Source organism: Diorhabda carinulata, chromosome 6, assembly GCF_026250575.1.
Source record: "Diorhabda carinulata isolate Delta chromosome 6, icDioCari1.1, whole genome shotgun sequence".
NCBI lineage: Eukaryota > Metazoa > Arthropoda > Insecta > Coleoptera > Chrysomelidae > Diorhabda > Diorhabda carinulata.
This window is the reverse complement of record NC_079465.1, coordinates 30,003,313-30,030,140: the sequence shown is the minus strand read 5'-3', so window position 1 is coordinate 30,030,140 and position 26,828 is coordinate 30,003,313. Positions and strand designations below refer to the sequence as shown.

At 31.6% G+C, this 26,828-nt stretch overlaps 5 protein-coding genes across 6 annotated transcripts in view; 3 read left to right on the top strand and 2 right to left on the bottom strand.

The window, feature by feature from the left end:
* The window catches only part of LOC130895022 (uncharacterized), a 154,691-nt gene extending 146,541 nt beyond the window's left edge, over positions 1-8,150 (top strand). The window contains exons 8-9 of the mRNA XM_057802112.1: positions 4,505-4,779; positions 4,842-8,150. Of these exons, the coding sequence (XP_057658095.1) occupies positions 4,505-4,779; positions 4,842-5,372 (806 nt within the window). The 3' untranslated portion in view covers positions 5,373-8,150. The remainder of the gene's footprint in view (positions 1-4,504; positions 4,780-4,841) is intronic.
* Positions 8,151-9,682: 1,532 nt separating this feature from the next.
* On the top strand, positions 9,683-17,553 carry LOC130895020 (odorant receptor 46a-like). The gene is made up of 6 exons (XM_057802111.1): positions 9,683-10,017; positions 11,588-11,967; positions 12,436-12,535; positions 12,642-12,746; positions 17,156-17,308; positions 17,445-17,553. Exons 1-6 carry the CDS (start codon positions 9,697-9,699, stop codon positions 17,502-17,504), a joined length of 1,119 nt encoding a protein of 372 aa, XP_057658094.1. The 5' UTR covers positions 9,683-9,696; the 3' UTR covers positions 17,505-17,553.
* LOC130895019 (pescadillo homolog) lies at positions 13,687-16,852 on the bottom strand. The gene is made up of 5 exons (XM_057802110.1): positions 16,693-16,852; positions 16,174-16,637; positions 15,435-16,118; positions 14,086-14,386; positions 13,687-14,029 (listed from the first exon to the last, which is right to left on the bottom strand). Exons 1-5 carry the CDS (start codon positions 16,714-16,716, stop codon positions 13,739-13,741), a joined length of 1,764 nt encoding a protein of 587 aa, XP_057658093.1. The 5' UTR covers positions 16,717-16,852; the 3' UTR covers positions 13,687-13,738.
* Positions 17,554-17,889: 336 nt separating the features above from the next.
* LOC130895101 (protein TSSC4) lies at positions 17,890-18,780 on the bottom strand. The gene has a single exon (XM_057802236.1). The coding sequence runs from the start codon at positions 18,717-18,719 to the stop codon at positions 18,063-18,065; it is 657 nt and encodes a 218-aa protein (XP_057658219.1). The 5' UTR covers positions 18,720-18,780; the 3' UTR covers positions 17,890-18,062.
* An 845-nt stretch (positions 18,781-19,625) lies between these two features.
* On the top strand, positions 19,626-26,389 carry LOC130894972 (RNA exonuclease 5). 2 transcript variants are annotated; one of them, XM_057802046.1, is made up of 6 exons: positions 19,626-19,835; positions 20,074-20,292; positions 21,708-22,186; positions 22,239-22,586; positions 24,095-24,365; positions 25,629-26,389. In XM_057802046.1, exons 2-6 carry the CDS (start codon positions 20,099-20,101, stop codon positions 26,254-26,256), a joined length of 1,920 nt encoding a protein of 639 aa, XP_057658029.1. In that variant the 5' UTR covers positions 19,626-19,835; positions 20,074-20,098; the 3' UTR covers positions 26,257-26,389. The 2 variants fall into 2 exon arrangements, with proteins under 2 accessions (XP_057658029.1, XP_057658027.1); XM_057802044.1 differs by having other exon boundaries at positions 19,629-20,010.
* The last annotated feature ends 439 nt before the right edge of the window (positions 26,390-26,828 follow it).

The following is a 26,828-nucleotide window of genomic DNA, read 5'->3' as shown; positions in this document are numbered from 1 at the left end:
CTTTGTTCTCCAGCAGATACCAAAGCAATCCTTGTTCAATTCTTTTCATCAGCTTCGGGTCCAAGGAAGTTTGATAATCGTCGGTCGCTGGTGGTACCTGGGTTCGTTTTCTACTGATTCTATTGTAACCAAAGTACCAGTTTTCAATTTTCCCTCACAGTACTGATTCGCTATCGATCTCGTGTTCATATTGAGCTTTAGAATCAATTAGAGCTGCTATTACAAGCAACCAGATTCCAAGGAGCTGCGGTTGTAGTTCAAAAAGGACTTGGATTCCCCAACGCTACTTTTCCCGATGGCTATTACCCACCATGGGGTTCGAAGCTTTGTTCTCCAGCAGATACCAAAGCAATCCTTGTTAAATTCTTTTCATCGGCTTCGGGTCCAAGGAAGTTTGATAATCGTCGGTCGCTGGTGGTACCTGGGTTCGTTTTCTACTGATTCTATTGTAACCAAAGTACCAGTTTTCAATTTTCCCTCACAGTACTGATTCGCTATCGATCTCGTGTTCATATTGAGCTTTAGAATCAATTAGAGCTGCTATTACAAGCAACCAGATTCCAAGGAGCTGCGGTTGTAGTTCAAAAAGGACTTGGATTCCCCAACGCTACTTTTCCCGATGGCTATTACCCACCATGGGGTTCGAAGCTTTGCTCTCCAGCAGATACCAAAGCAATCCTTGTTCAATTCTTTTCATCAGCTTCGGGTCCAAGGAAGTTTGATAATCGTCGGTCGCTGGTGGTACCTGGGTTCGTTTTCTACTGATTCTATTGTAACCAAAGTACCAGCGAAGATGGGAATCGTGCAGTTGATTGTCCAAAGTGGACATTAAGAAGATACCTGGCGTTGATCTGTTTAGAATCGAGGTGATGAAACATCCACGATACAATACTGATTTAACACTTGGCGTAGTACAATGTTTGATAACTTGTAAATATTGTTTCGGCCTGTGAAATTCAAACAAAATCGGATAGAACAAGATGTAGACAACACTTTTTAAAGATGCTACGTTTCGAATCAATAGATCAACGTTGGATCGATCGATCTATAGTTTAATTGGAGAAAGAAACGTGGAAAATGACGAGGAATAGGAAAACTATGGAAATATATGTTAATAAGGCTGCTCCAGGAATTCTACAACACACTGTATAATAAAACCATTTTAATAGCAAGTTCGACATTTCACAATCACATTGAATTATCGTTTATTACAAGAAATATTTATTATGATTCACGGTATTTCCGTAGACATAAATATCGTGGGGATAACTCGACGTTGACAATTCTGGTTTTTCGTTCGGAAAATTTGAACCGTGTTAAAAGCAGGGGAATTTATTTGTAGACGCGTTACGGGTTTGAGACGACGTATACTAAACTATTTTGATTTACTATCCACGTAACCACCCGTCGTGATGTCACAACACGGATACGTCCTGTTCCGCGGTTACTTTAATATTGAATAGAATTGACGTTTAATTTTAGGCCAGGTATTCAAGCATTTCGCTTACGAATTATTTAATGCGGCATTTATTGGAAATTTTGACGGAAATCGAAAGATTAGCTAATTTAAAGTAATAAATGTCGTATAAAGTTTTTTCGTCAGATCGATAGTTTTTGAGTTATTCGCAATTGATTTTTCGTTAAAAAAATCGCTTTTTTCAATAGTTTTTTTCGTATAACTCTGTAATTATTCGTTTTATCGAAAAAAGTGTGATGAACAAAAATGAAGCTCATAAAAAAACGAAGAAATTAAGATATTTTTCAAAATCTTAATGTTCTACCTAAAGCAAGTTATAGATACTTGAATAGTTTTTGTTTTACTTATTTGAACATTTAACCTCAAATAACGGGAAAACGGTACATTTTTCAACAAAAAGTCACGAAATACTTTTTAAAGAGCTTAAAAAGACCTTTCAAATGATTATAATAAAAGTCGTTTCGACTGAAATTTCAGTGAGATATGATGTCAAATAGTTAAAACTTAAAAAAAGAAATTGCACTAAAACTAATGCCATTTCATTGAATATCAAAATTAAACTTATTCCTTGTACCAAATACTTTTTTTGAATGTTATTCACGACGTCTGAAAATTTGGCTGATTAAAAATGCCTAATTTTGAAAAAAATGAGCATTAAATAATACTTTTTTTTCGATTTTAAAAAAAAAATTTTTTGCTCATTTTTTCTCCATAAGTATGAGAGATACAAAAACAAATAAACAGCATTTAATTAAAGCATTTTTTATGACGATTATTTTGCTATGTTTATTTTTTTTGTAACATAAAAATTGACGGAGTTATAACCAAATTAATCTGTCACTATATTGCGAGGTTTGCTTATCCGCAGCCCTTTGACCCTTTATTAATAAAATCTGAAGGATTTCAAACCCTTCTACCATACATAGTCGGGTAGTCCTGAAAATTACCTTTAAAATGGTTTTTTGTAGGATGTGACATCTTCAAAATTAACGGAGTTACATAAAAAATAAAAATTTGAAATTTTTTTTTAATTATAGGTTATGAAAAAGTTTCAAATTTTGGCGCCCAAATTTTTTCTGTTGATGTTAAGTTGCCTGTAGGTACATTTGAGAGTACCAAGAGATGATATACTTATAATATTGGTAAAGGGGTGGTTTTTAAGGGGTATTAGGGTGTAGAGAATGAAAAATCACTTCGTGTTTGGAAAATACCGAAAGAATTCAAAATCAAAACATTAACAGTCATTAGAAAATTTTTATTTTTATCAAAGGGGTGATTCTTAAGGGTTGACATGGTATAGACAATTAAAAATTACTTCAATTAGAGACAAGAAACTTTAATACTTAAAATAATGCAAAATCTAAAAGTTGGCAGTCATTTGATTTTATTTTTATTTAATTCTCTGCAAAGGGGTAGTTTTCAAGGGTTGAATAATAAAAATCAATAACCAATTAAATTTTATTGAAAAGCTATGAAATTTTCACAGTAAAAATGAATTTGCAATGTTTTAAATCGTTAAAATATTTTTTCCCATATTATTTTCATCAGAAGGGTAGTTTTTAAAGATTTTTAAGGGTTGATACTTCAAAATATATAAATTTTCTATTATACAATATGTTAAGATATTTATACTGTATGAACGAAAAATATTTGAATTGAAAAAATGTAGAAAAAACTATAATTTTGATATTTTTCGATAAGGGGTGGTTTTCTTCCCTTAAAAACAATTTGAACACCTTGCGACCATGTAGATCTTGATATGGAGGGTGAAATGAGTTCAATTCTAAATTTTCAGGAAAATCGGAGACAGTTCAGAGATTTGACGCCATTTTGAACTTGAATTACTTCTAGTATCCACGTTTTTTTTTTAAATAAAAAAAATACTGATAAATCAAGTATTTTCATAATAAATATAAGACTAATACGAATTTTAATGATTATAAATCTTTTTTTATTAAATAATTGTAAAATAAGGAAGCCTTAATATGTTGTGTGGTCTATTAAATACACGGGGTTCGTTGTTTTAGACACAACAATATGTCACTTGTCAAACTTTCTATAATTAGAAGCTGTTCCGACTAAGGAACGATTTCTCTAACCTCCGAGGTTCCAGCTTGGTTCTGCGCATTCTCAAGCATGCGCAGTATTGATAAAGTGTCTCGAACGAGAAAGAATATTGTCACAATAATATTAGTATTTTTCATTCATTATGAACACTATCTTTGTCACACGAACTTCTATTTATAGATGGCGTTAGCTACGCCGTTTGCATTAATACTTGAGGCAACACCGCTTAAGTCCCTTATTTTCAAGCAAACATCAGTAACATATCAAATAAGGGAGGGGGGATTCTAATTTTTTTCTTCAAAAATATTAATTTAAACACATAAGATCCTCAAACTCAAAGAATGTCATCTTGGGAAAAGATAGTTTGTTAAATATCCTTTTTATTTTACTTTCCTTAAAAAAATTAATAACTTGTTTCAGTCACGTCTATTTTTGACAGCTTTTCTGACCTCATTTACTTGTTGTTTAACGAAATTACGTTTGTTCTAATAACCCGGACAGTTTTCTTTATGTGTATGGAGAATCATAGGTCATAGTACATTCAAAATTTGATACAAGTTTTCGTAGGACAAAAAATTATTGTCCAGCGTAATTTTTTTTTATCTTTTTTCCATTTTTCGTTCGTAAAATGCAAACCAACTAAATCAATAATCAAACGTTACGACAGGAGCGGGACAAAACATTTTTACACTACGCTTAGCTGCTTATATAACCTACATCTCGTCGAAACTTATATTTATCGAGTTATAGTTGTATATGACCTCCCAAAAGGCGGGAAACATAAAATTTTAACCAAGTGCAGATAGAAAAAGAGAAGAAAGAGTCGAAGTGTCCGTGTGTGGATCCCATACAGCGGGAAATAATAAAAAAAGATGAAAGCGTTGTTTATCATACAATTTACGGGGTGTATATTTCCTATTATGAAGTATTTGTTCAAATTTTTTCGTGTTTTGTTTCCAGCGCTTTCCGAAGAGGTAACCGTCGATTCCCCGAACGTGGCGATGAAAATAACCAACCGAAACGGAGAAGATATCATGCAATCGGCCGAAGTGGGAGATCCTTTGGCGCTAAAATTCGAAATCATGGACAAAAACAGTCCGTACGAAATTTTCGTTAGAGAATTAGTTGCCATGGACGGCGTAGATTCGAGCGAAATTATTTTAATCGACGCCGACGGTTGCCCCACCGATCATTTCATCATGGGACCCATCTACAAATCCGCATCTACGGGAAAAGTAAGTAAAAACCATACCGTCACCTTATCGTCGGGATAAACATATTTATTTTACATTTCCAGATTTTGCTTTCTCATTTCGACGCATTCAAATTCCCTTCGTCGGAAGTGGTACAATTCAGAGCTTTAGTGACTCCTTGCATGCCGACCTGCGAGCCCGTTCAATGCGACGAAGAAGAACCGAACGGCGAACTACGTTCCGTCATTTCGTACGGTAAACGCCGGAGACGTCGTTCGACAACTTCGGCCCAAGAAGATTTATTATTGGTGCAATCCATACAGATCACGGATAAATTCGGTTTCGATAAAAACGCCAACAAAACGTCCGACAGCGAAGCCGTTTATATTCAAAACGAAGGAGGTTTCTGTATAAACTTGGCTGGACTTATCGTGGCGGCGACCGTTTTCTTATCGACGCAATTAGCCGTCATCGCCGCTTGGACCTTCATCTGGCAACGTAGGAAGCTGGTTAACAAATTAGACGACAATTTATCGGTTAGTGTCAGTTTACCGTCTCAATTTGGTAGTAACCGCGCCGATAGTCTTTGCAAGTTGTATGATACCAACGCTTATAATCATTCTCGCAGATTCTAGACCATCGAAATTTGAATATGTCGTTAGATCGATTCCTTTATTACGATTTTTACAAATTCTAGCCTAAGATCTCGCGCCTTTTTCCTGGCCTATGGAATTCGCAGTGAGACCTCTTCAGAAATCTCAGAAAACCCCAATTCTGCTACTCATATTCAGCGCCTTGAGCTAGCACTTCTCCAAGCTGATGGTACGGCCGTACTTCAGTACCAGGATATCCCGAAATTGGCCTGCAGATAGTCTTGGGATTATAGTCAACAGCTGCAAAGCTAAAGACTTTTCCCCTTTCTCTAGTCGCCGTCTTCTTCATTTAGCTTCCTGACCTCTTCCTCTACATCGTGGTTAACAGTGTACCTTCAGGATTATCACTTTATTCCTCTTACGGTGCCTGATTCTTAACGAATATTGCCATCAAGGTCAAGTATTAGGTCTTTTTCCAAATATTTTGGCTGATCTTGAGTATTCGTCTATAAAACCACTCAGATCTTTGTCTGGACTGAATTCCTTGAAACTGGACAGAGAAAACGTACGATCTCATTGAATTTCCAAGAGAGTTTTGCCTTTTTGACGTTGATATTCGGTGTGTATTGTCGTACAGCGACGAGGTTTTGTAAACAGCAAATACAAAGGTGTCATCCGCATATTTGGTGTTCTTTAATCTGTTTCATATAGCACAAGATGAGTCAAGACAAATATGCAGCTTTGAAGGATTCCTCTGTGTATTCTCCTGCGATTCTAAAGCTTGCGAATTGGTTCCAGTAGAGGTTTCCAATTATTTCTTGGGTCCTTTAGTTTTAATTCAGGTATAACCATCATTTTTCCATGTTTTATTACATTTGGTGCTTTTTCGTAGTAGGATTACTGCTAATAAACCTAATTGCTTGCATCCACACTCTCTTTGTCGTCCATTTTTGACTTTGTCGCGTATTAGTCCTAGTTTCTTAACGATTTAGTTTAACTTTTCTTTAGGAACACTTTTTAACTGAAGAATTAACTATTTTCAATAACGTATCTCAGTTTAAATCCCACATGGCGCCTTTCAAAAACAAGTTGAATAATTATGGATTAGTCTGGGGAGAAAATGATACACAAGCGCCTTCACTATATCGTTATAACATTTTTTATTCGAATTTTCAATGTCTATTGTAATATTTTTTGGCGCGAAAAAATCTGTAGCCGTTTTATATTGAAAATAATTCACCGCGCATTGTTTTTACCGCGAAATCAACTACACTAATGACATATTCAAAAATACGATAATAAAGTTCCATTAATGATAATAATAAAAGGATCAAATTCTTTTACCTGTACTTATACTTACAAGACGAAACTATTTTAGTTTTTCAAAAAGGTCGTCACGTGCAATAATAAATCAATAATTTTTCGTTATATTTTTTTTTAAGTGACGGATCTCTTTGATTAACTTTTTTTCTCAAATTTTATGCATCAACTATTTTATGCTATATTTTAAGCTCAAACAATTTTATAAACGATTAAATTAAGCTATGTTTTAATATATATAGTGACGTTATCTTTCTTGATCTCTTTGGTATATTGCAAAAATTCGCTTTTTATGGATAATTTGGTTCGGGTATTCTATTTATGTCAGATAACGTTACTAAATTTTCTTTGACTTGTCTAAAATTATAAATTCCTCATTAAAAGGAAGTTATTTCGTTCGGAATAGTAATTTTAGTCAAATCTTATAATATCTTTTGCCCGTATTTTACAAAATAATCATAGGATGTACTCATATTTGATATTTAAATCATCGATAACCCAATTGCCCTCATTTCCCCTAATTTGTCTAATGAATATTGGTTTCAATGAAAATTTACTCCTATTACCCCCAAATATTATTTTCAAATATCATATTTTCCGCTCAATTCTATAAAATATTCTAAAATGATATTCAAATTAATTCTGATTGTCTTGATCACTTCAATTTATGCAAGTTAACCAAAAAATACGTTTTTACATTTCGACAATAAATGAAATTTCTAAATATAAAATGAACTTTAATTTTCATTGAAAGTTAAGTTTCGAAATTTGCCCCTATTTCCCCTAAACATCTTCAATTGAATGGTTAACTAGTTCATTTAACTTACACTTTATATTCTACCTTCTATTCTCTAAAGAATTATAAAGTTGACAGCCGCCATAGATAAACGTTTATATATACGAGACATATCATCAACGTATAACAAAATTATGTTAACTGAAAACAATGCTAAAAAATGCCTAATGACAAGTGACGTTTCCAATAAGTATATATAAACAAACTTTCAAATGTTTCGTTAATTATTGAAATTTTTGTTTAATAACAAGACGAGTTCATTTAGAAACGCGAAATTTATTGTTTCGTAGCTTCGTAGAAAATAATTTATAACGTTGGGAAAACGAGGGCAATAATTTTATAAAATACGGGCAACAAAAAGTTTTATATAATGGTGCTAGACATTGTTAAGGATTTAAGGACGATCCAGCGCATATGTGACAATTATATTAATAAATATGTGAGAAAATGTTGGTTGAGTGTGTATTTAAATGCTTGTCCTGGAATCCTAGTGTCAGTTGGTAATTTTGCTTTCAAATAATTATATTCAGGTTATTTTAATATATAATAAATATCCTGAACTTTTGCGTGATTGCCAACACTGAAGCATCTACGCTTGTCTCTAAAATACCATTTTATTAGACAATCTAGTATGATATTGCAATATTTTTGTAAGTTATTTAACGCTAAACGCTATTAAAAATATAAGTTCAAGTGGCCAGAAATACTCGTTTTATTTATTACCCAACAGGAATATCATTTTTTAGACACGTGTTACAAAAATTTTTAAAAAACCGGTAAATAAACCGAATTTAGTAAGTTTTACATTGTGTTAACGGTGATAATTCAAAAAAAAGTAATAAAGACGACACGTTGAAAAGCACCACACAATACTAAAGATTCTAACTCTGATCTTTATAGTTTTATAGCTAGTTATTTTGAAATAAAAACGAATGGAGTCGAAAGTGTTAAAAAGTTTATATATTTCACATAGCAACAACTCTGTTGCCAGTTCGTAAAGAATAATTTCGTATATGATAAATGCATTAACGTATAATAATCGTGAAATTAATCAAGAATACAAACATGTGTATCTAGTAGAATTGTAGACAAAACTCGAAATAATTGTAAGATCTTTTGATTTATAATTCATAGCAGAAATATGCTTGATATCAATAAGTTAATAATAAGATATATGTTGAAGTAAATACCGTAATTTGATACGTTCAAGCTAAAACTATTATATTTGTACATATATATACAATGAATTAAAAATCTAACCATACAGTTTACAGTTGCTGATGGTATATCATTTTCGAAACTATTTGGAATATCCATTGGTAAAAGTATGAATATATTTGAAAAGTAAGTACAATTCTTAATCAAGGGGGCACATACAAAACAACTGCTCAATAAAATCAAATGCAATCCATAGATACGTCTTGATAATTAAACTTACCTGTGCATCATAATATGAACTGTTTTTTATCGTATTTATAGTCACACAGAAAACACCGACGAATTGATGCCATTTTTAACATATATCACTTATAAAACACAATCAAAAACACGAAATTAAACTATACATACCCTTTTCAGTTTTTAAAAACACAAAGCATTGTTGCCACTTACCAGGTACAAGGTATAAAACTTGATGATGAAAATATGTTTCAATGAAATGTTATAGAATAGAAAATTTCATTTAAACAACATATTAATTAGAACTATCAATAATATACTAGAAATAAATTTGTGATATAGATTCATTTTGAGATGTATTTCTGATTAAAATTCTCATGAATTGGGATATTTTTTATAATTTGGCAACGACGTTTTATTTAAATGAAAGTTTATAAGTAAGTGCTCGCGCAAGCGTATCACTCTACTAGGTTTTTGGGAGTATTTATTATTATTTTATAATTCGTTAAATAAACATTGTATAGAAAACCATAAAAGAAAAAGATTTTTACCACTTTTTATATATACTTCTTTTTTATAATTGAAAAGTTTCCGACTGCCAAGGGCTTTTTTAAATTTAATTTATTGTAGAAATTTATCAATTGACATAAGTTTTTTTACGTGGCTAAAAAGCCGAAGAACGTGTATTCAACTGTTTCTATGAAAGTTATGAACCATTTCATAACGAGTTTTGTTTACGTAATTGAAAATTTCTGATTTAACCTTAAAATATATGAAATTTCTTCTTTTTTAATTTTGTTTTTTAGAAAAAAACCGCATAAATTACCTGATTACTTCGCAATTTTCAATAAAATGTTCAACATTTTCGGAATTTGGATGGACGATAAATGTATAGCTAACTCGATGGTTTTGACAATGATCTACGGGGTGTCCGTAATTGTACTTTTTATAATTACACCTCAATTTTGTCATTTTATTTACATGTATAAAGCAAGAGATAATGTAATCGCTTTCGCTGACGAATTTTATGTGTCGATGTCATCGTTGATGATTGTTTGCAAAGATTTTTGCTTAATAAAACACAAAAAGAAGATTAAGAGGTTGATGAAATCTATGGATTCGGAGATTTTTCGTCCTGAAAGTCCAGAGCAATATAAAAGGATATTTGAAGTAGTTAGTAGTCAAAACTTTCAATTTCAGATTATAAGCAAAAAATATATGTGACAAGTGAATATATTTGTATAATAGTTGCCTGAGGATTCTCACTGTTTACTATGGTCAGAGGTTAGGTAACGTTAATTTCAAAGATTTCTCGTAAGATTGATAATTATCTGGTTAATTTTGAGGATTTCTGGTGAGTTTAAGAAACTTTTGAATCGTGCTCGTGGATTTTAGAGACTTTTCGAGAGTTTGCTAACTTTCTGGTAACTTTTAAAGATTTCCGTTAAATTTCACATAGTTTTGATTCTTTCTGATAGCTTTTAGAAATTTTGGATAAATTTGAGAATCTTTATGGTTAATTTTCGAGACTTTTCGATAATTTGCTAACTTTCTGATATTGTCTGATAAATTTTATAGATTTCTGGTAAGTTTGAGAGCGTTTTGAATATTTTCTGAAGAATTTCAGAAGCTTCTCAAAAGTTTGGTAATTTTGTCGGTGTTTCTAGCAAATTTTAGAGATTACTGGTAAGTTTCACATAGTTTTTACACTTTCTATTAAATTTTAGAGATTCTTGCTAAGTTTGAGAACGTGTTGGATTTTTTTTCATAAATTTTAGAGATTTCTGGTAAGTTTGAAAATTTTTTGAATCTTACTGGTAAATATTCGAGAATTTGCCAATTGTTTGATATTATCTGATAAATTTTAAAGATTTCTGGTAAGTTTGACAACGTTTTGATTCTTTCTGTTAAATTTTAAAAGCTTCTCGAAAGTTTGGTAATTTTGTTGGTATTTCTGGTAAATTTTGAAGATTTCTAATAAATATCAAATAGTTTTGACTCTTTCTAGCAAATTTTAGAGATTTCTGATAAGTTTCAAATAGTTCTGACTCTTTCTGATAGCTCTTAGACATTTTTTGTAACTTTTTAGTCAATTTTCGAGACATTTTGAAAGTTTTGAATCTTTTCTGGTGAACTTCAGAAGCTTCTCAAAAATTTTAGAGATTTCTGGTAAGTTTCACATAGTTTTTACACTTTCTATTAAATTTTAGAGATTTTTGGTAAGTTTGACAACGGTTTGTATCCATATTTTTGACAATTGTAATAAATTTGACAATATTCCGGATCTTTCTAGTAAATTTTAGAGGCTTCCTGAATGTTTAGTAAGTTCCTGTTACATTTTAAAGATTTCTTAACAGTTTCGCAACGTTTTAGAGCTTCCAGAGGTTTCTCTAAAATTTTTCAATGTTCTAGATTGTTCTGAGAACTTTTAGAGATTTCTGGAATGTTGGACAACTTTCCAGATCTCTCTGGTGAATTACAGAGACTTATCAAAGGGCTCTAGATTTTTCTGGCAAATTTTAAAGATTTTTCGAAATGTTAGTAACGTAAACATTCGAAATTTGAAGATTTCTGGTAAGTTGGACAATGATCTGGATGTTTTCGATAAATTTTAGAGAAATCTCAAAGTTTCTGTGTCTTTTTTGTTGGTTAGGCAACATTGTAGTGTTTTTTTGGAAAATTTCGGAAAAGTTGGTAGTTTTCTGGGCCAAGCAAACGTCAACAACCATTTTTCTATTTCGAGGTTATGGGTAAATACAAAAAACTCTTCTGGTTAATATCATTCGTCAACGTGAGTTTCTGCGTCTGCGTCATCATCAACCCGTTATTCGATATGAACAAAACCGATACGAAATACGTTTTACCATTGGTAGATTGCTACCCGTTCGCGGTTAACGATACTCCCGTTTACCAAATAATGTACGTCTATCAAATATTCGTCTGCTTTTATCTAATGATGCACAATTATCCTTTCGACGTTTTCATCGTCGATTTGCTCGGTTTTTGCATAGCGGAATGCGACGTTTTGTGCGAACAAATAGACAACTTGAAATTAGAAATATCCCCGTCATCCTACGACAGGAAATTGTCGACGTGCATCAAACATCACAAAGAAATCAGTAGGTAAGTCTCGAGATATTATCCTTTACCATTCGAGAGAGAGAGAGAGAGAGAGAGGAGCCAGTAATGTTGAGAGATGAACAGAGACAGAGAGTCAGCAATGTAGAGAAAGCTTGATAGAAATAGAAAGAAAGAACCACTACTGCAGGGGAATATACTCGGAAATAAGAGAGAGTGAAATAGAGAGAGTCAGTAATGTAGAAAAAGATACATAGAAACAGAGAGTCAGAAAGATGCAGAGAGAGAGAGAGTGAGAGACACAGTGCGGTAGAAAGAGAGTGAGAGAGAGACACAGCGAGGTAGAAAGACACAGAGAGATAGAAAGAGATAGTGAGACACAGTAAGGTAGAAAGAAAATGAGAGAGACAGTAATTAATGGAGGAAGGGAGTAGAAGGGGCGGAATATAAGGGAGAGAAACCTTGACAAAGTGGTCGAAGAAACGAAGAAAATTGTATATGAATTTTTCGTAGGTTTTTCCAAGATGTCGAACGAATATTTTCTTTTCCTATTTTGCAACAATACTTCTGCAATTTGATATCAAGTTGTACCACCATGTTCAGGTTGTCAATTGTAAGTACTATTTGAGCCAATGGATAATTGATTGTACTCTTGAACGTGAACCGTTCATTTTCTTTTCGATAAATCTGGTGATTTTTTTTTTTTTTAAATGTTTAAGGCTGAGCCAATGAGCGTGGATTTTTTTAAAACTCTGAGCTACCAAAGCTGTTTGCTCCTACAAATGTTCTTGTATTGTTGGACTGCATCATCGCTAACTGAAAAGGTATTACTTAAAAATTAAGGATGTATTCCAGTTATCCTTGACGTTTTTTTTTTAAATCCTTATTTGAATTCTGTAATTTACAACCGGTAAGTTGGAATGGTCGGAAAAATCCAGTACTTTGGGGCCTATTTAAGACAAAAATGAAATTGTGACTTGGTTTGGTTTGATGGAATCAATTGAACGAATTGAAAAAAATTATTATGGGAACCGTTACAACACCTAGTTGATAATTTAAAAAGGAAATAGATAAAATTATTCATCTGCTAGTAAATAGTGCTAGTAGAGAGTAAATGAACAAAATGAGGTGATAAATTGATGGACCAACTCATTTCCTACATAATTATGAAAGAAAAAGAAAAATCCTTAAATTTTTTGAATAAAATTATTCACCTACAAGTAGAGAAAATCTTGATTCCACTAAATTAGCAGCTAAAAAGTTTTTTAGAAAGTAAATGAACAAAATGAGGTGATAAATTGATGGCCCAACTCATTTTCCACATAATTATGAAAGAAAAAGAAAAATCCTTAAAATTTGTTGAATAAAATTATTCACCTACAAGTAGAAAAGCTCTTAATTAAACCATATTAACAATGAGAAAGCGTTTCGTAAAGCAAAGCATAAAGAATTAGGTTATAAATTGGTGGAACAAAACGTTTTTTCATATAATTCTGTACCCAAAAGAAAAATCCTTAACCAGTCATTTTTTTATAAATAAATTTACTTCGCTAAAAGTAGGATAACCATTAATTTAACCACATTAACAATAAGAGAATCTTACGAAAACCAAACTTACGAGAGTAACATCAAAAACTTAATTCTGAACCCAATAAAACAACAAATGCAATATTTTGATAAAATTATTCATTCGAAACACATCAACAAAGAAAAACTCTCACGGTACATGTCCCAGAGGAAAGGGTAATGAAACGAAGAAACCAATACTGATTAAACAAAAGTTTTTTTTTGATTAAAAACATATCAAATCACAAAATCATGTTGTTTTAACTTTACTTTTCCTAACAATCGGTTTATTCTGATCTTTCTGTTGTACTTTGTTAGCATCTTTCTTTTTCCCTTTTTGATTCTCGTCGTGCAAACGACGTTTCTTTCTCAACAACCATATTTCCTTTGCACGATCTCTCCTTCCCTCCATCATACTCTTATATAATTTACGATGTTTGTTCTTCACCATTTTTTCCCTCAAACGAAATTCTTGACGTTCCTGGCGGGCTTTCTCCCACGGTACCTCTTTATACACCTCCCCAGTACTAACTGACAATTTCTGAAAAAAAATTCGTATTTTATCGTGTTTTATAATACCTTAAATGGTGATTTTACCTTAGTATTGACGGTTTTTACTTCTTTACTGCTAATTTCCTCATCGTTGTCGGAGTCACTTTCAATTTCGTCACCATCATCATCATCTTGTTTATCGGTGGCATCCATCTTATGTTGCTCTTCTAATTCATTTTCATTATATAAAGCCCTCGCTTCTGGTGGAATGTACTGCTGATCCCTGTCCTTGTCTATAAATGGAGATAAGTGAGGAGGCAATACTTCCCCCATGAAATATTTTTCTACGGGTAGCAGATCAGCTGCATTTACCGAATCAAAAATCCATTGCGGTTGAACATAATACCTATAACCATTGGAGGAGTAAGCAAAAAACTACCATGAAGGTATATTTAAACACAGTTACTAGACTTAGAAGACGATAGAGGCAATGGGGATTTGTAAAACGTTGAGGTTATGTTGATTCGGTGTATAAAAAAAATGTTTTTTGGTAAATACCTTTTTCCTGATTCAAATTATGTGTAAAACTTTAATCCAAACCGAATCAAGTCGAACTTATAATGGAAAATTCTATAGAAGCAACAGTTGAGGCGTTTAACAACCAGTTTAAGAAGATATATGGCACTCCATAATCACAAAAAGAAGATAGCGAGGAGAACCAAGATAGTTACAAACATTCTAGTTAAAACTACAAAGGTTCGAAACAAAAAATAATGGAAAAAACGTGTATATGAAGTAAAAAGATAACCCTAACCCCCATAGGATAAACCAGGGTTAATAATTGATGCTGTTTAGTAAATATTAATGGAAAATAGGTCTGGCAGAGAATGTTGAACTAATAGAAACAATTTTTGAGTAAATTAGAATGAAAAAAATTAAATTTTTGATATTTTGAGTAAAAACTTTTTTCCAAGAAGTAAAAATAATAGTAGTGGGAAGAGAAATTGGAAATTATTCATATACATGTCAGAAGTATTTTGATTGACCCACGTTACCAATAAGGAAGTCTTATGGAGGGTGAAGATGTATAATTAATTTCCTACATAATTATAGAAAAGAAAAGGAAAAATCTGGAACTTTTTGAATAAAATTATTCACCTACAAGTAGGGAAACTCTTGATTGGACTAAATTAGCAACTATAAAGTTTTTTAGAAAGTAAATGAATAAAATGAGGTCATAAATTGATGGAACAATTCATTTTCTACATAATTATGGAACAAAAATACCCCACAAACATTCTTAATAAACTTTTTAAAAGATTAAGATGATCAATTTGTCAGTGTAGAAAAGCAGAGATTGGCTTCAATAAAATAATTAAAAAAAAAAACAATTTAATAATTTCTCCATTCAAAAAATATGAAATTTTGAAGTAAGTAATGATTAAATTACTAACCTCGATATAAACTGCTTTTCCATTGACGGCCTATCGACTATTTGATGAGTGATTGTCTCGTCATCTTCACTAAAAGTTGATCCAACAAAAAGCGTCTTATCCCAAGAAACTTCCCCACCGAAACACCTTATAACAAACACCAACGGTTCCCTGGGAACCTCCCTATTTAAAAATATTTTCAAACCTTTAAATAAAGTTTTGAGTTTTCTAATTTTTTCAGATTCCTTGCGTATTTCTTCCAGTTTTTCCTCACTTGCCTCACTTCCGTCTGCATTAAAACTATCAATTTCCAAGTCTTCCTCTATTAGCTCATGCGAAGTTTTAGATAATGTGCAATTCAAAGCTGCCACCCTTTCAGAAACAAATACATCTTCATCAACTAATAGTTTTTCATTGCTGCTTTGTTGGATGGCCGTGAATTTTGGGGGGTAGTATAAATTTAAACTGTGATAAAGTCTGAAATTGACAAAGCCCAGCATCACAGTATAAAATTCAACAAAAGTGGACATGACTTTGAAATCCACTTCTGCTTTAGATTGTGGAGTGAAGGAAAAATGATGAGGTGTTATCCATGTAATTGTTTGTCCTTTAAATTCTGCTTGGAAATAGAAACCTTTGATTGAAATGAATACTTTTCTTAAAGCTTTCGCTTCGATAACAGCATGCAGGAATTCTAAAGTTAACCTGAGAAAAATAAATGAAAATTTTTGTTTTTCTAATAAATTGAGTATATTTTTACCTCCTGCATAAAGCCGATTGATCCCTAGGCACATGTGCTAAAGAGGGAAATGTACTGAATAGAAAACACAGTGTCAAACAATCATCTAAATCCTTAAGGGCATCTATAAAAGTGGGATAACGTTCCTTAACAATATGGTCTAATTTAAGTGTTGGATGATTATTTAGGTATTTATTCAATTTCTCAAAGTCTTTAACAGCTCTAGCACGTCCTACTTTTTTATTAAATATTTTATAATCTCTCAAACGCCATATTACTGGTTCATGTAAAAGAAATTGTATATCTTTTACATGGTATAATGTTTTTATTCCTGCTTTTCCTTTCTGGGCTCTTTTGCGATTTCTTGGTTCTCTAGGATAAATTCCTTTCAAAATACATAATTTTCGAAAGTCGTTGAGGGATAATTGTAATTTTTTCAAAGCAGCTTTTCTTGTCATGAATTGTGATCCCTCTCCGGACGAATACTGAAAAAACAATTAATTCAATATTCTAGTTATGATGTCGCTATATGTATTTTACCTTTTCTTTTCGTTTGGAAACCATTACGCTATAAAATATAAATTTCCGACAATAATTAATACAACTTTCACGTGTATTTAAAATTAAGGGTTATATTCATTAAATGTCAATGTCACCTAACAGAAAATTGAATTCTGTGGTGTCTCTTCTTTTCTACTTTCAATGGCCTGCATCTGCTAATACAACAAATTATTAGAATGAGTGCCACAAAACTATACCCTTTTTAAACTATATTACATTCTACTACACTATTCTGCCTTACCTACACTCCACTACAATATACTATTTTTTTATTATAGATCAATTTCTATTTAAACTGTTACAGAATATGTCAAAAAGTGTGTAACTAGAGTAAAAATCACAAATCACCTACAGGTAATTTGTGGTAAAAATATTTAAGGCTTCAAACGCATTAACAGTTAAAACAATACAATAATAATTATTAATTATTCCTCATTTTCAGAGCCAAAAGATACCCGTATTAGCTTACGATAGTTACAGACTCGATGTGAAAAAATCAACGCAATCTAATTTGAAATTATTCATAGCAAAATCTCAACACCCTTTACTATTGAAGACGTTACTTTTTTCTTTATCTATGGAACAATATTTACAAGTGAGATGTTTATATTGACATGCAATTACACTCGAAATATTAACTTTTTTTGTTTATATTTTTTCAATTTCTTTCTATTGAAACACGAATTTTTTTGATATACTACATTTTTTCATTTATTAATATTTTGTTCCAGCTTATAAGAAATTCGTTTTCCTATTATACAGTTCTAACATCACTAAATGAAGATTCATAACTTTAAGTAGTATCAATTAATAATACATTCACTACAATAAATTTCAAGCATTAGCAAGTGTTTTATTTATATCAATATCAATAAATTTTTATTCCCGCACCAAAAAATCTGGCAACAGCGTGTTTAAATTAAGTGAAAATGTCTAATGTTCCAGTGCGTCGTTGAATATAGTAACTGAAAATTCAAAATATATTTTTCCCTAAACCTAGTATTTAGGATTCAGCTTTTTCTTTCTTCTTTTCACACAAACCTAGCTAGTCTTTCGTTTTTTTGTTCTTTTCAGTCTGAAGCAGTGATTTCTCTTTCTCTCGTTTAATTAACATAACATTTCGATTTTAAGGAGGTAGGATTTTGATTTTCTTTTTCAAAAATTGAAACTGAAATATTATTTATGTTGCATTAGATTGTATTTTATTTACATAAATTACAAAAAAGAAATAGTAAATACGATAATAATTTTAATGAAGACTTATCAACAAATATCGAAAGATATTTTAAAACAATTTTGGTGTATCCCTTATTCTATAAATATCATTTTTAATTAATCTGTAAATTGATTTATAAATCATCTATTCCATCTTCTTCAAGTAAATGATCCAGTTTCAACTCTTTCCCTTTCACTACGTTCTTTCTCTTTTTTTCTTTTTTAACTTTATGCCCAATAACATATTCGGGCATAATGACTTTTGAACTTCGAAAACTTGCCTTTACATTACTATCATCATCAGACTGCGAATTACTCACTTTAGAAATGTGTTTCTTAAACACAACTTTTTGAGTTAAATCTGCTTTAGCATTAGCGGATAAAGTATCGGAGTCTTTCCTTTCTTTCAATTCTTCTAAGAAAGATAAAGCTGTTTTAGTGTTACTTTTGTCTGACATATCTTCGTCTGCAACATCGTCTAAGGTATATTTCGTCCATTTGTGCGGGTTCTTTTTAAAATCTGGCATTTTTTTTATATAATTTTTAGGAACCGGATTTTGGGGTCTCTTGAATATACTCTCTTTGCCTCTTAATCTTTTGGTAATGGCTCTTTGTAACTTGGGATTAGATTTATGTGTATCATCGACATCTGTATCTACTTCCATTTGTGTATCATTTTGTAATTTAGTTTTATTATTTTCAAGCACTGTTAATTGTTCGAAAATATTTTTTTGTCGCAAACTAAATTCGTCATTATCAGATTTAAGAGTAAACGGAATATTTCCCGACATTTTAAATATAATATATATATTATATATTTATCAACATTTATAACATATACTAGACATTAATTCTTCTTCTTTTCTTCAACTTCATTAATCTGTTCTTAACGTATTCATAGAAAAATATATATACACAATACACAATTTGTATCGAAGTGTACTCCACACACAAACTACTTTTAATTAACAATTTATCCTTTTAGAAGGAATACACATAACAAACCAAAACAAAATCATGATTTCTGATTTTCCTTACAAATTCTGAAATGAGTAATAGATATGAATTATCTTAAGCCACAAATATAAAACTTTGATCCATTCAATCGAGTCTCCCTGGGTGCATTCTACTAAAGTCCGAAACGATTTAACACCCTGGATATTATTCCACCTATGATCGTTGTGAAAATTCGTTTACGTCCTAAATGATGTCACTATTCTCGACTGCTTCATACTATTAATACAACTCTGTGAGAGAGAGAGATTCGTTGTGAAAATTTAGGAAGGAAGGTTTTTTTTTTTTTTTGGTAATTTGGTTAAGATTTGTTTAGGCCCTGATATAGGAATTTTTTCCTCTGCAGGGCAACTCTGTAAAAACGCGTTCTACTTATAGCTTTTCCCTATTACGCCTACGGTAATTACATTAACGTAACTGAAATTACAGCGATAGTGGATGTTTATTATGGGTCTTAACGTTTTCTCTATAATATACAGCTTTCATAAAATATCTCTATAATGGTGCATTCCACTAAGCGTGATTGCCGTGAGTGCTTGGTGAAATGTATCCTAGGTGATACACTTTCGAATAGGTTTATTAGGTGCGTTTTTTTTGTATATAATTACATAACTGGACAAGTCTGTGGTTATTATCATATATTGCCGAACAAATACACTCGAACACAGACAGTTGACAGAAATTCACCAGACACTGGGAACATGTGCATATAAAAATGCCATTGGTTGAAAATAGAAGATGAATAGACGTTGATTGTGGATATTGTTAATTAAATTTGTTGCTTATAATTTAACTTAAAGTACAGAATAAGTTTTCCAGTTATCGAATTATAATAGACAGTTCAAATAACACTTGAATATATTATAAGTTGATGTCATTTTATAATGTATCAGGTAAATAGATTTAAATTTAAAAATTTGGCTTTTGTCTCGTGTTTTGTAACCTAATCTTTTTCTGTCACTCCAGCCTAAGTTCCAAAATATATGGAATGCTACGAGACTATATAAAAATTGTAATAAATGTTTCTATCACTTTTTTAACGAAATATTTAAAATTCATAACTCTAAGGTAACATCCACTAACAAAATGAACGCATTGTCTTTGTACGGTTTGACACTTGTGTACTTTTAGTTACTGGTTATTTTATGGAAAAACTATGACCGGCTCTACCAAAAGGAAATTACGTTTGGAAAATAAAAAGAAAAAAATGGCTGCGTTAATGGATATAGTAAAATTAAATGAATATGATCGAAGTTTGAAAAGCAAAGAAACAAAACTTGATGACAATGTTAGTATGCACCCACTGAAGGAGCCAAACCCAAAAAGATTAAAAACAGAAAATAGTGAAACGTAAGTACCTATAATCTTTTAATCAATAAATTGAATATAAAACGAATGTTTCTAAATATTTGTTCAATTCAATATTTTTATGAATAGTTTTTACTTTAAACGGCTTATTTGTATATATAATTTGTTGATTGATAGAAAGTTTTTAAAAATTATTGATTTTTTACCATCATTTTCACCAACACTTTAAGTTTATTTCTTATTTTAGTACAAACTAGAATATAATATAATATATAATATCATGTGCTTTTAGAACTAGTTTTTTTGAGCTTCATTGTATAATAATCAATTTAAAAACTTTTAACATCATGTTAAAGTGACTAAATCTGGTGGACTAAATTAGTTTTGCTGAAAATATTTGTTTTTGAGCCAGTTAATTTCTTCGTATCATAATCTTGTACAGTAAAACATCATTGCAATATTTTATTTTTGAATTTTATCTTGCTTGAAAACAATGGAGAAAAGTGGAAAATAAATGGGTTTATTTTCAGTAGTTTTGAGTTTATTGTTGAATCAGGTGTGATGAATTATTAATACAATTATTGTCATATTTCAATCAGTTTGGACAAACTTTGAAAAACATTAGATTATATTATAAAAGCCGTGATTTACCTTGCTAACACTTTGACATATTAATCGATTGTGTACCCTGGTATGTTTACTAGTCAAATAGGAACATTTAGGGGCTTTGGGGCTCACCACTTCCAGCTTTGAGAAGCATGAATATAAGTACATAGCTTTTGTCTATGGATAGAGGAGGTGTTTGGCTTGCAGAGACACCATGAGTAACTTGGAGTGTCTCCAATGTTCTTTAGGTGGTAATCCACTGAAGAGTGTGTAGTGAACCTACCGGTAACTCTTCTTATCTCATTTTTGCTTAAAGAAAAGGCTTTTTGGGACCAGAAATCTCTTTTATTGTTTCAGACCTAGATCTTTATGAATATTTCTGATTTTTTTGTGTTTTCCACATGATTTAATGTCTTTTTAGGAAACCTATAAAAGGTTGTGGTCCTAGTGTACCCCAGACTGTTTACCAGTCAAGTAGCAACATCCGGAGGCTTGGGGCTTACTTTAATGTTCTTTAGATGGTAATCCACTGTTCTTCTTCGTTAGTATTCTTCCGTAATCTATTCTTGGTAAATGGTTGTGGATCTATCAAAAGAGTTGTCCCAGTGTTCATTTCTGGACACTCCGGTATGGCCTGGTCTCCATATTAGAGTAACATTGCTGTTAATTCCCAGTGAGATCAATTGCGTTTGAAGATCTGCTCTGATATCTGAATATTTTAGGTTAGGTAGGATGGTTGCGTTGTTTGGAGTTGTATGATCCCATTGGGTTATACATTTCCTCATCTATTGTTGAAAAGTATGTGGAAATCAATTGAGTAGGTGTTTAATATGTAGTGATGTTTCTTGTAGAGAACTCGATGCACAAGCACTACCGCCCCCACTGATAGGAGAAGTAGGTCCGTCCGGTAAACCAAAACTGGAGGGAGAAGAATTTTTGGAATTGAAAAAAATGTTACGTGAGAAAACACAAAAATTGCGTAACAGTCCTCAAATAAGATTACGAGAATTAGGTTTAAACGCTAGTCTATCAGTGGAACTAGACGATCGCATTCCTCTATTTTTTTCTGATCTTCAACATTTGATAATGTATTCGCAACTAGGACCGCACGCCCCTTATTCCCCGGCTAGATGGTTAGCATTGGACAAATATAATAGGTTACAAAATACAAATTTGTTGATAGTGGAAAATGTCTCTTTGTATCATTTTTCGGCTCACGAAAGTATGTTTCCGTTTTTGAGCTCGCAGTTTGAGAATAAAGTTGAAATGATAACGCCGAGTTCTTACAGCAGCGATATAGTCAAGGATTTATCGATGGTACCTCTAACCGGTAACTAACAAATTTTTTTAGTAGAATTTTCGTTTCTAATTGACGTTTTTAGGTACGCAGATGAAAAAATTCGTTAATAATTTCGGTACATTGGACGCTGCAGTTTTAAAAAGTGACGAAGTTTTCGATACAGTTAAAAATTCCTTTCCTATGTCGGATTCCGATACTGAAGATACTGGTGTACAGTTGAAAGGTATTCGTCCGAATACCGATAAATTTTCCAGGACGGATTTGTTGTTATCCGGATGGCAGATGGTGGAGGAAAATTTTCCTATGCCTATTAAAGGTTTGGCAGAAAGGAAATTCTCCGGATATACATTGAGTAAGGAACGGTATAAGAAAGTCACACCGTTCAGTCCTATGTACGCCCTAGATTGCGAAATGTGTAGGACATCTACAGGTTAGTGAATCCTTATCGGTTTTTTGGAAGTTTTTTGAAAAAATATTTAAAATATTGATAAAAACTGATTTATAATGTCAAATAATATTCAAAATTCGTGTTAAAATAACTCTAAGATGTCTTACGAATATGATCTATGTAATTAAACAATGAAAAAGTCTCGCAACCCTATAAAAATTAGTTTTTCATAAATCAATTAACGTAAATTTAGTAAGAAAAGAATTGAATTTGATTCCTTTTTGCTTTTTTTTATTTTAATGATAGTTTAGGTCATTTTGTGTTAATTTTTTCCAATTTTTTTGTTCTTGGCTTTTGTTTTTTGAAAATTTATTGTGAATAAAGAAAGTTTTCGTCAAATTCCACCACAACCCCTTAACAGAAATGAATAAAAATGGGATTGAAAAATGTCATCTTGCGTTTTAACTTGTTGATGTTATACTATAACTATGGGGAAGTGCACTATTTTTGAAATCGATTTTATATCATTGAAAAGTACCACATAAAGACAAAAATGGAATTTTGTTTTGAAAAAATATGTAAAATTTTGATAAAAACTTATTTATAATGAAAAATAAAATTTAAATTCGTGATAAAATTGAAATTATTTACTTGTAAAATCATCAATAAATAATTATAAATAAATCAGATTGTTTACTATATAGTGACGTCATCGTTCTTCGATTTAGGACTGTTTTTAACGTGCAAAAACATAAATTGGTACTACGTGTCAATATTTTTATAAATAAATAGATAAAAATGTCAGTATGGAATGAAAATAATTCAAATTTTGAATTATCATTTCCAAAAAGGAATAAAGAATCAATTTTCTATAAATTTCAAATAGTCCTTCGTTTATTACACGTTTAAGTAGATAAACAAAATGAAATATTGACGTTTTTATAAAAAACAATTGATTTCGACTGATAATTAGCTTATTTCCCATACAATGACGTCATATCGTTCTAATAGGTTGTGATAATCACGTGACAATAGATAACGAATAAAGTAATTTAATCCAAAACGAAAAATTAGGTTCTCAATATGTTATTTTAGATCTTATTAGCAAGAATTTTGATTAGGAAACAAAAAAATTGTGTTCATATCGGTAGGATAAATTTGAACACCCGGTATATTTTATTACAACTAGTTTATTGATCAAATCTTATACACGACTGTTTTTTTTTTATAATTTGAATGCACTCTTCTCTAATTTATGTCGTTACAACTCTCTAGGCGTCCTTATTTATATAGTAAAGTTTTTTCTGGAACATTCGGTTTTTGGAATTTATATGCGCATTCGCCAAAATATCAACTTTTCATGTTTTATTAAACAGAATCGGCCTTAATGATTGTTTAATTTTATTCTACCGTGATCCCCTCATTGTATTTTGTCCTAAAAAATCGAAAAATCATCCGATCTGAATTGAACAAAATGATTTTTGGATCTAGAAGAGCCTAAAAACAATGAGGTAACCGCTTAATTCATTTTTTTTTTCATTTATTCTTAGGTGAACTGGAATTGACTCGAATTTCTTGCGTCAACGAAAAACTAGAAGTTTTTTACGACACCCTCGTAAAACCCGACAATCCCATAATTGATTATTTGACGAAATGGTCAGGTATCAATAAGCACATGATGAAAAACGTATCGAAAAAATTGAAAGACGTCCAAGAGGATTTGAAAAAGTTATTGCCACCCGACGCCATCTTGATAGGACAATCTTTGGCTAACGATTTACACGCCTTGAAAATGATGCATCCCTATATTATCGATACCAGGTATTGTAACGATTTTTCACAACACACTGTATCGTAGAACTAAAACAATCAACGTTTTCGTCGATTTTTGTATCGATTGTCAATCGATTCTAACCGTTCAAATCGATTTTGACTCTTCCAATTCATATTAAACTGTCCTACTGTTTTTTTTTGTTGAAAATAGAAGCTTGATGGATCAATTTTCTTATAATAGTTCAGAATATTCGATAACTGGATAATTATAGAGGCATAGGACAAGTTATAGGGAAAAAAGAAGAATAATGGCGCCAAAATATCATGACACATCCTCTTCTCGGAACTCTAACATTATGACGTCAATCTTCTTGTCAATCGTTAATCGATTATCACTATTCTAGTTGTTTGTGTTGTCTAGTTGTCGAACTATTTAGATTTAGGATGAGTTACAGGAAAAAGAAGAAGATTTGTCGCCCTCTTGTAACTCCAACAATATGACGAACGATTTCGTCGATCTTAGTGTCGATTATAAATCGATTCTAGCCGTTAAAATCGATAGTGACTTTTCTAATGTAGAAACAATCGTACTGCTCTTCTTTTTTATCGAAAAAAAATCCTCAAAGCATCAATTTTCTATAAAATTATCGCATGTTCTTGTAACATACTCATAATAGTTTAGAATATTCGATAACTGGATAAATATAGAGGCATAGGACAAGTTATAGGAAAAAAGAAGAATAATGGCGCCAAAATATCATAATAAATGCACTTCTTGGAACTTTAACATTATGACGTTAATCGATTATGGCCTTTATAATCGATTGTCACTCTTATAGTTGTAGAACTATTTAAAAATAGGACAAGTTATAAAAAAAAGAAGAATAATGGCGCCAAAATATCATAATACATCCATCTCTTGGAATTTTAACATTATGACTCAATCGTTAATCGATTATCACTCTTATAGTTGTAGAACTATTTAGATATAGGACAAGTTATAGGGAAAAGAAGAATAATGGCGCCAAAATATCATGACAGATCCTCTCTCGAAACTTTAATTTTATGATTTCAATCTTATCGTTAATCGATTATGGCCATTAAAATCGATTATTACTCTTCTAGTTGTTTGATTGTAAACAAATAATTGTCTCAGTTGATGTTTGAGGATAATTCGATAATTGTAGAGCTATTTAGATATAGGACGACTTATTAGTGAAAGAAGAATAACCTAACCTATTATTTTTATGTTTGAACTTTGAAACATCATTCAATTGTTGCATTTTAATGATTTAATGTTTTTTTTTGTAGCGTAATCTACAACATAACCGGAGATAGAACGAGAAAAACGAAACTTCAGACTTTGGCTAGGGAATTTTTGAAGGAAAAAATCCAAGTAGGTCAACACGGTCATTGTTCGACAGAAGACAGTTTGGCCTGTATGAAATTGGTGAAATTACGTCTCCGCAAACACCTTTACTACGGCGACGCGGTCATGGGAGGCGTTAACAACGACATAAGGACCTACCCCGAGATGGGTACTGCTCAGTACGCTACCAGCATGTTGCGGCAGTGCGTGAAAATCGACAAAAAAGCGAACGTCGTCGGCGTAGACGAAATCGGTTCGAAATACAAATTCTACGTCGACAAAGGCGACGAAAAGAACGTTTCGAACGTGACCTGCAGCTCGGGCAAATCTAATCGGGAAGTGATTGTAACGTATTTGGATACCCTGAAGGATAATTCTTTGAACGTGGCGCATCTGCGCGTTTCCAATAACCAACTGGACGGTAACAATTGCAAGATATTCAAGAACATAGATAAATGGATAAAGGAAATTTACGAACGTAGCGTCAGTCCGAGTTTGATTTTGGTATTGTTCGGTGGACACAAACAGGCGAACGGCGTTTGTTTTATGCAGATCAAAAAGGACGTTTAGAGTTTTGTACAGTTCGTCTAGAAGATACCCGTGTATATATTTTCTATGATTCGTTATTTTTTTCTTTCCTCGGAAATTTGAGAAAACTTGTTCGTATCATTTTTTTTACAATAAATCAACATTTTTTCATGGTTGTTGTTGTTTTTTCTTTTGTTCTTTTTTATCCTCCTTGTATACAAGAGCGTGATTTGATCGATTACATATTTTTCAATGGGAAAATTCATAAAAAAAAATTTTTATACAAAAAAATATCGACGAAATCGACGTTGCTATTTATTATTCGAATAATTATTGACTCGCCCTGGTACTAATACTACTAATTTCGGATATTAACATAAATTTGTCTATTTTGCTTCGGTTTTTACACCCCTGTCGATTTTCCAGAATATTTTTTATATTCGGTACTTGTGGAATCATATAGATTGAAAAAAAAAGAAAAAATCTATTCATCACGCCATAATTTTTCCTCTAAATAAGAATTATATCATATATTTTATAAATAGACCCCATAAAAACATTAAAATAATAATTTTATGACAAAATATCATATTTTAGATGCAAATATTTTTCAA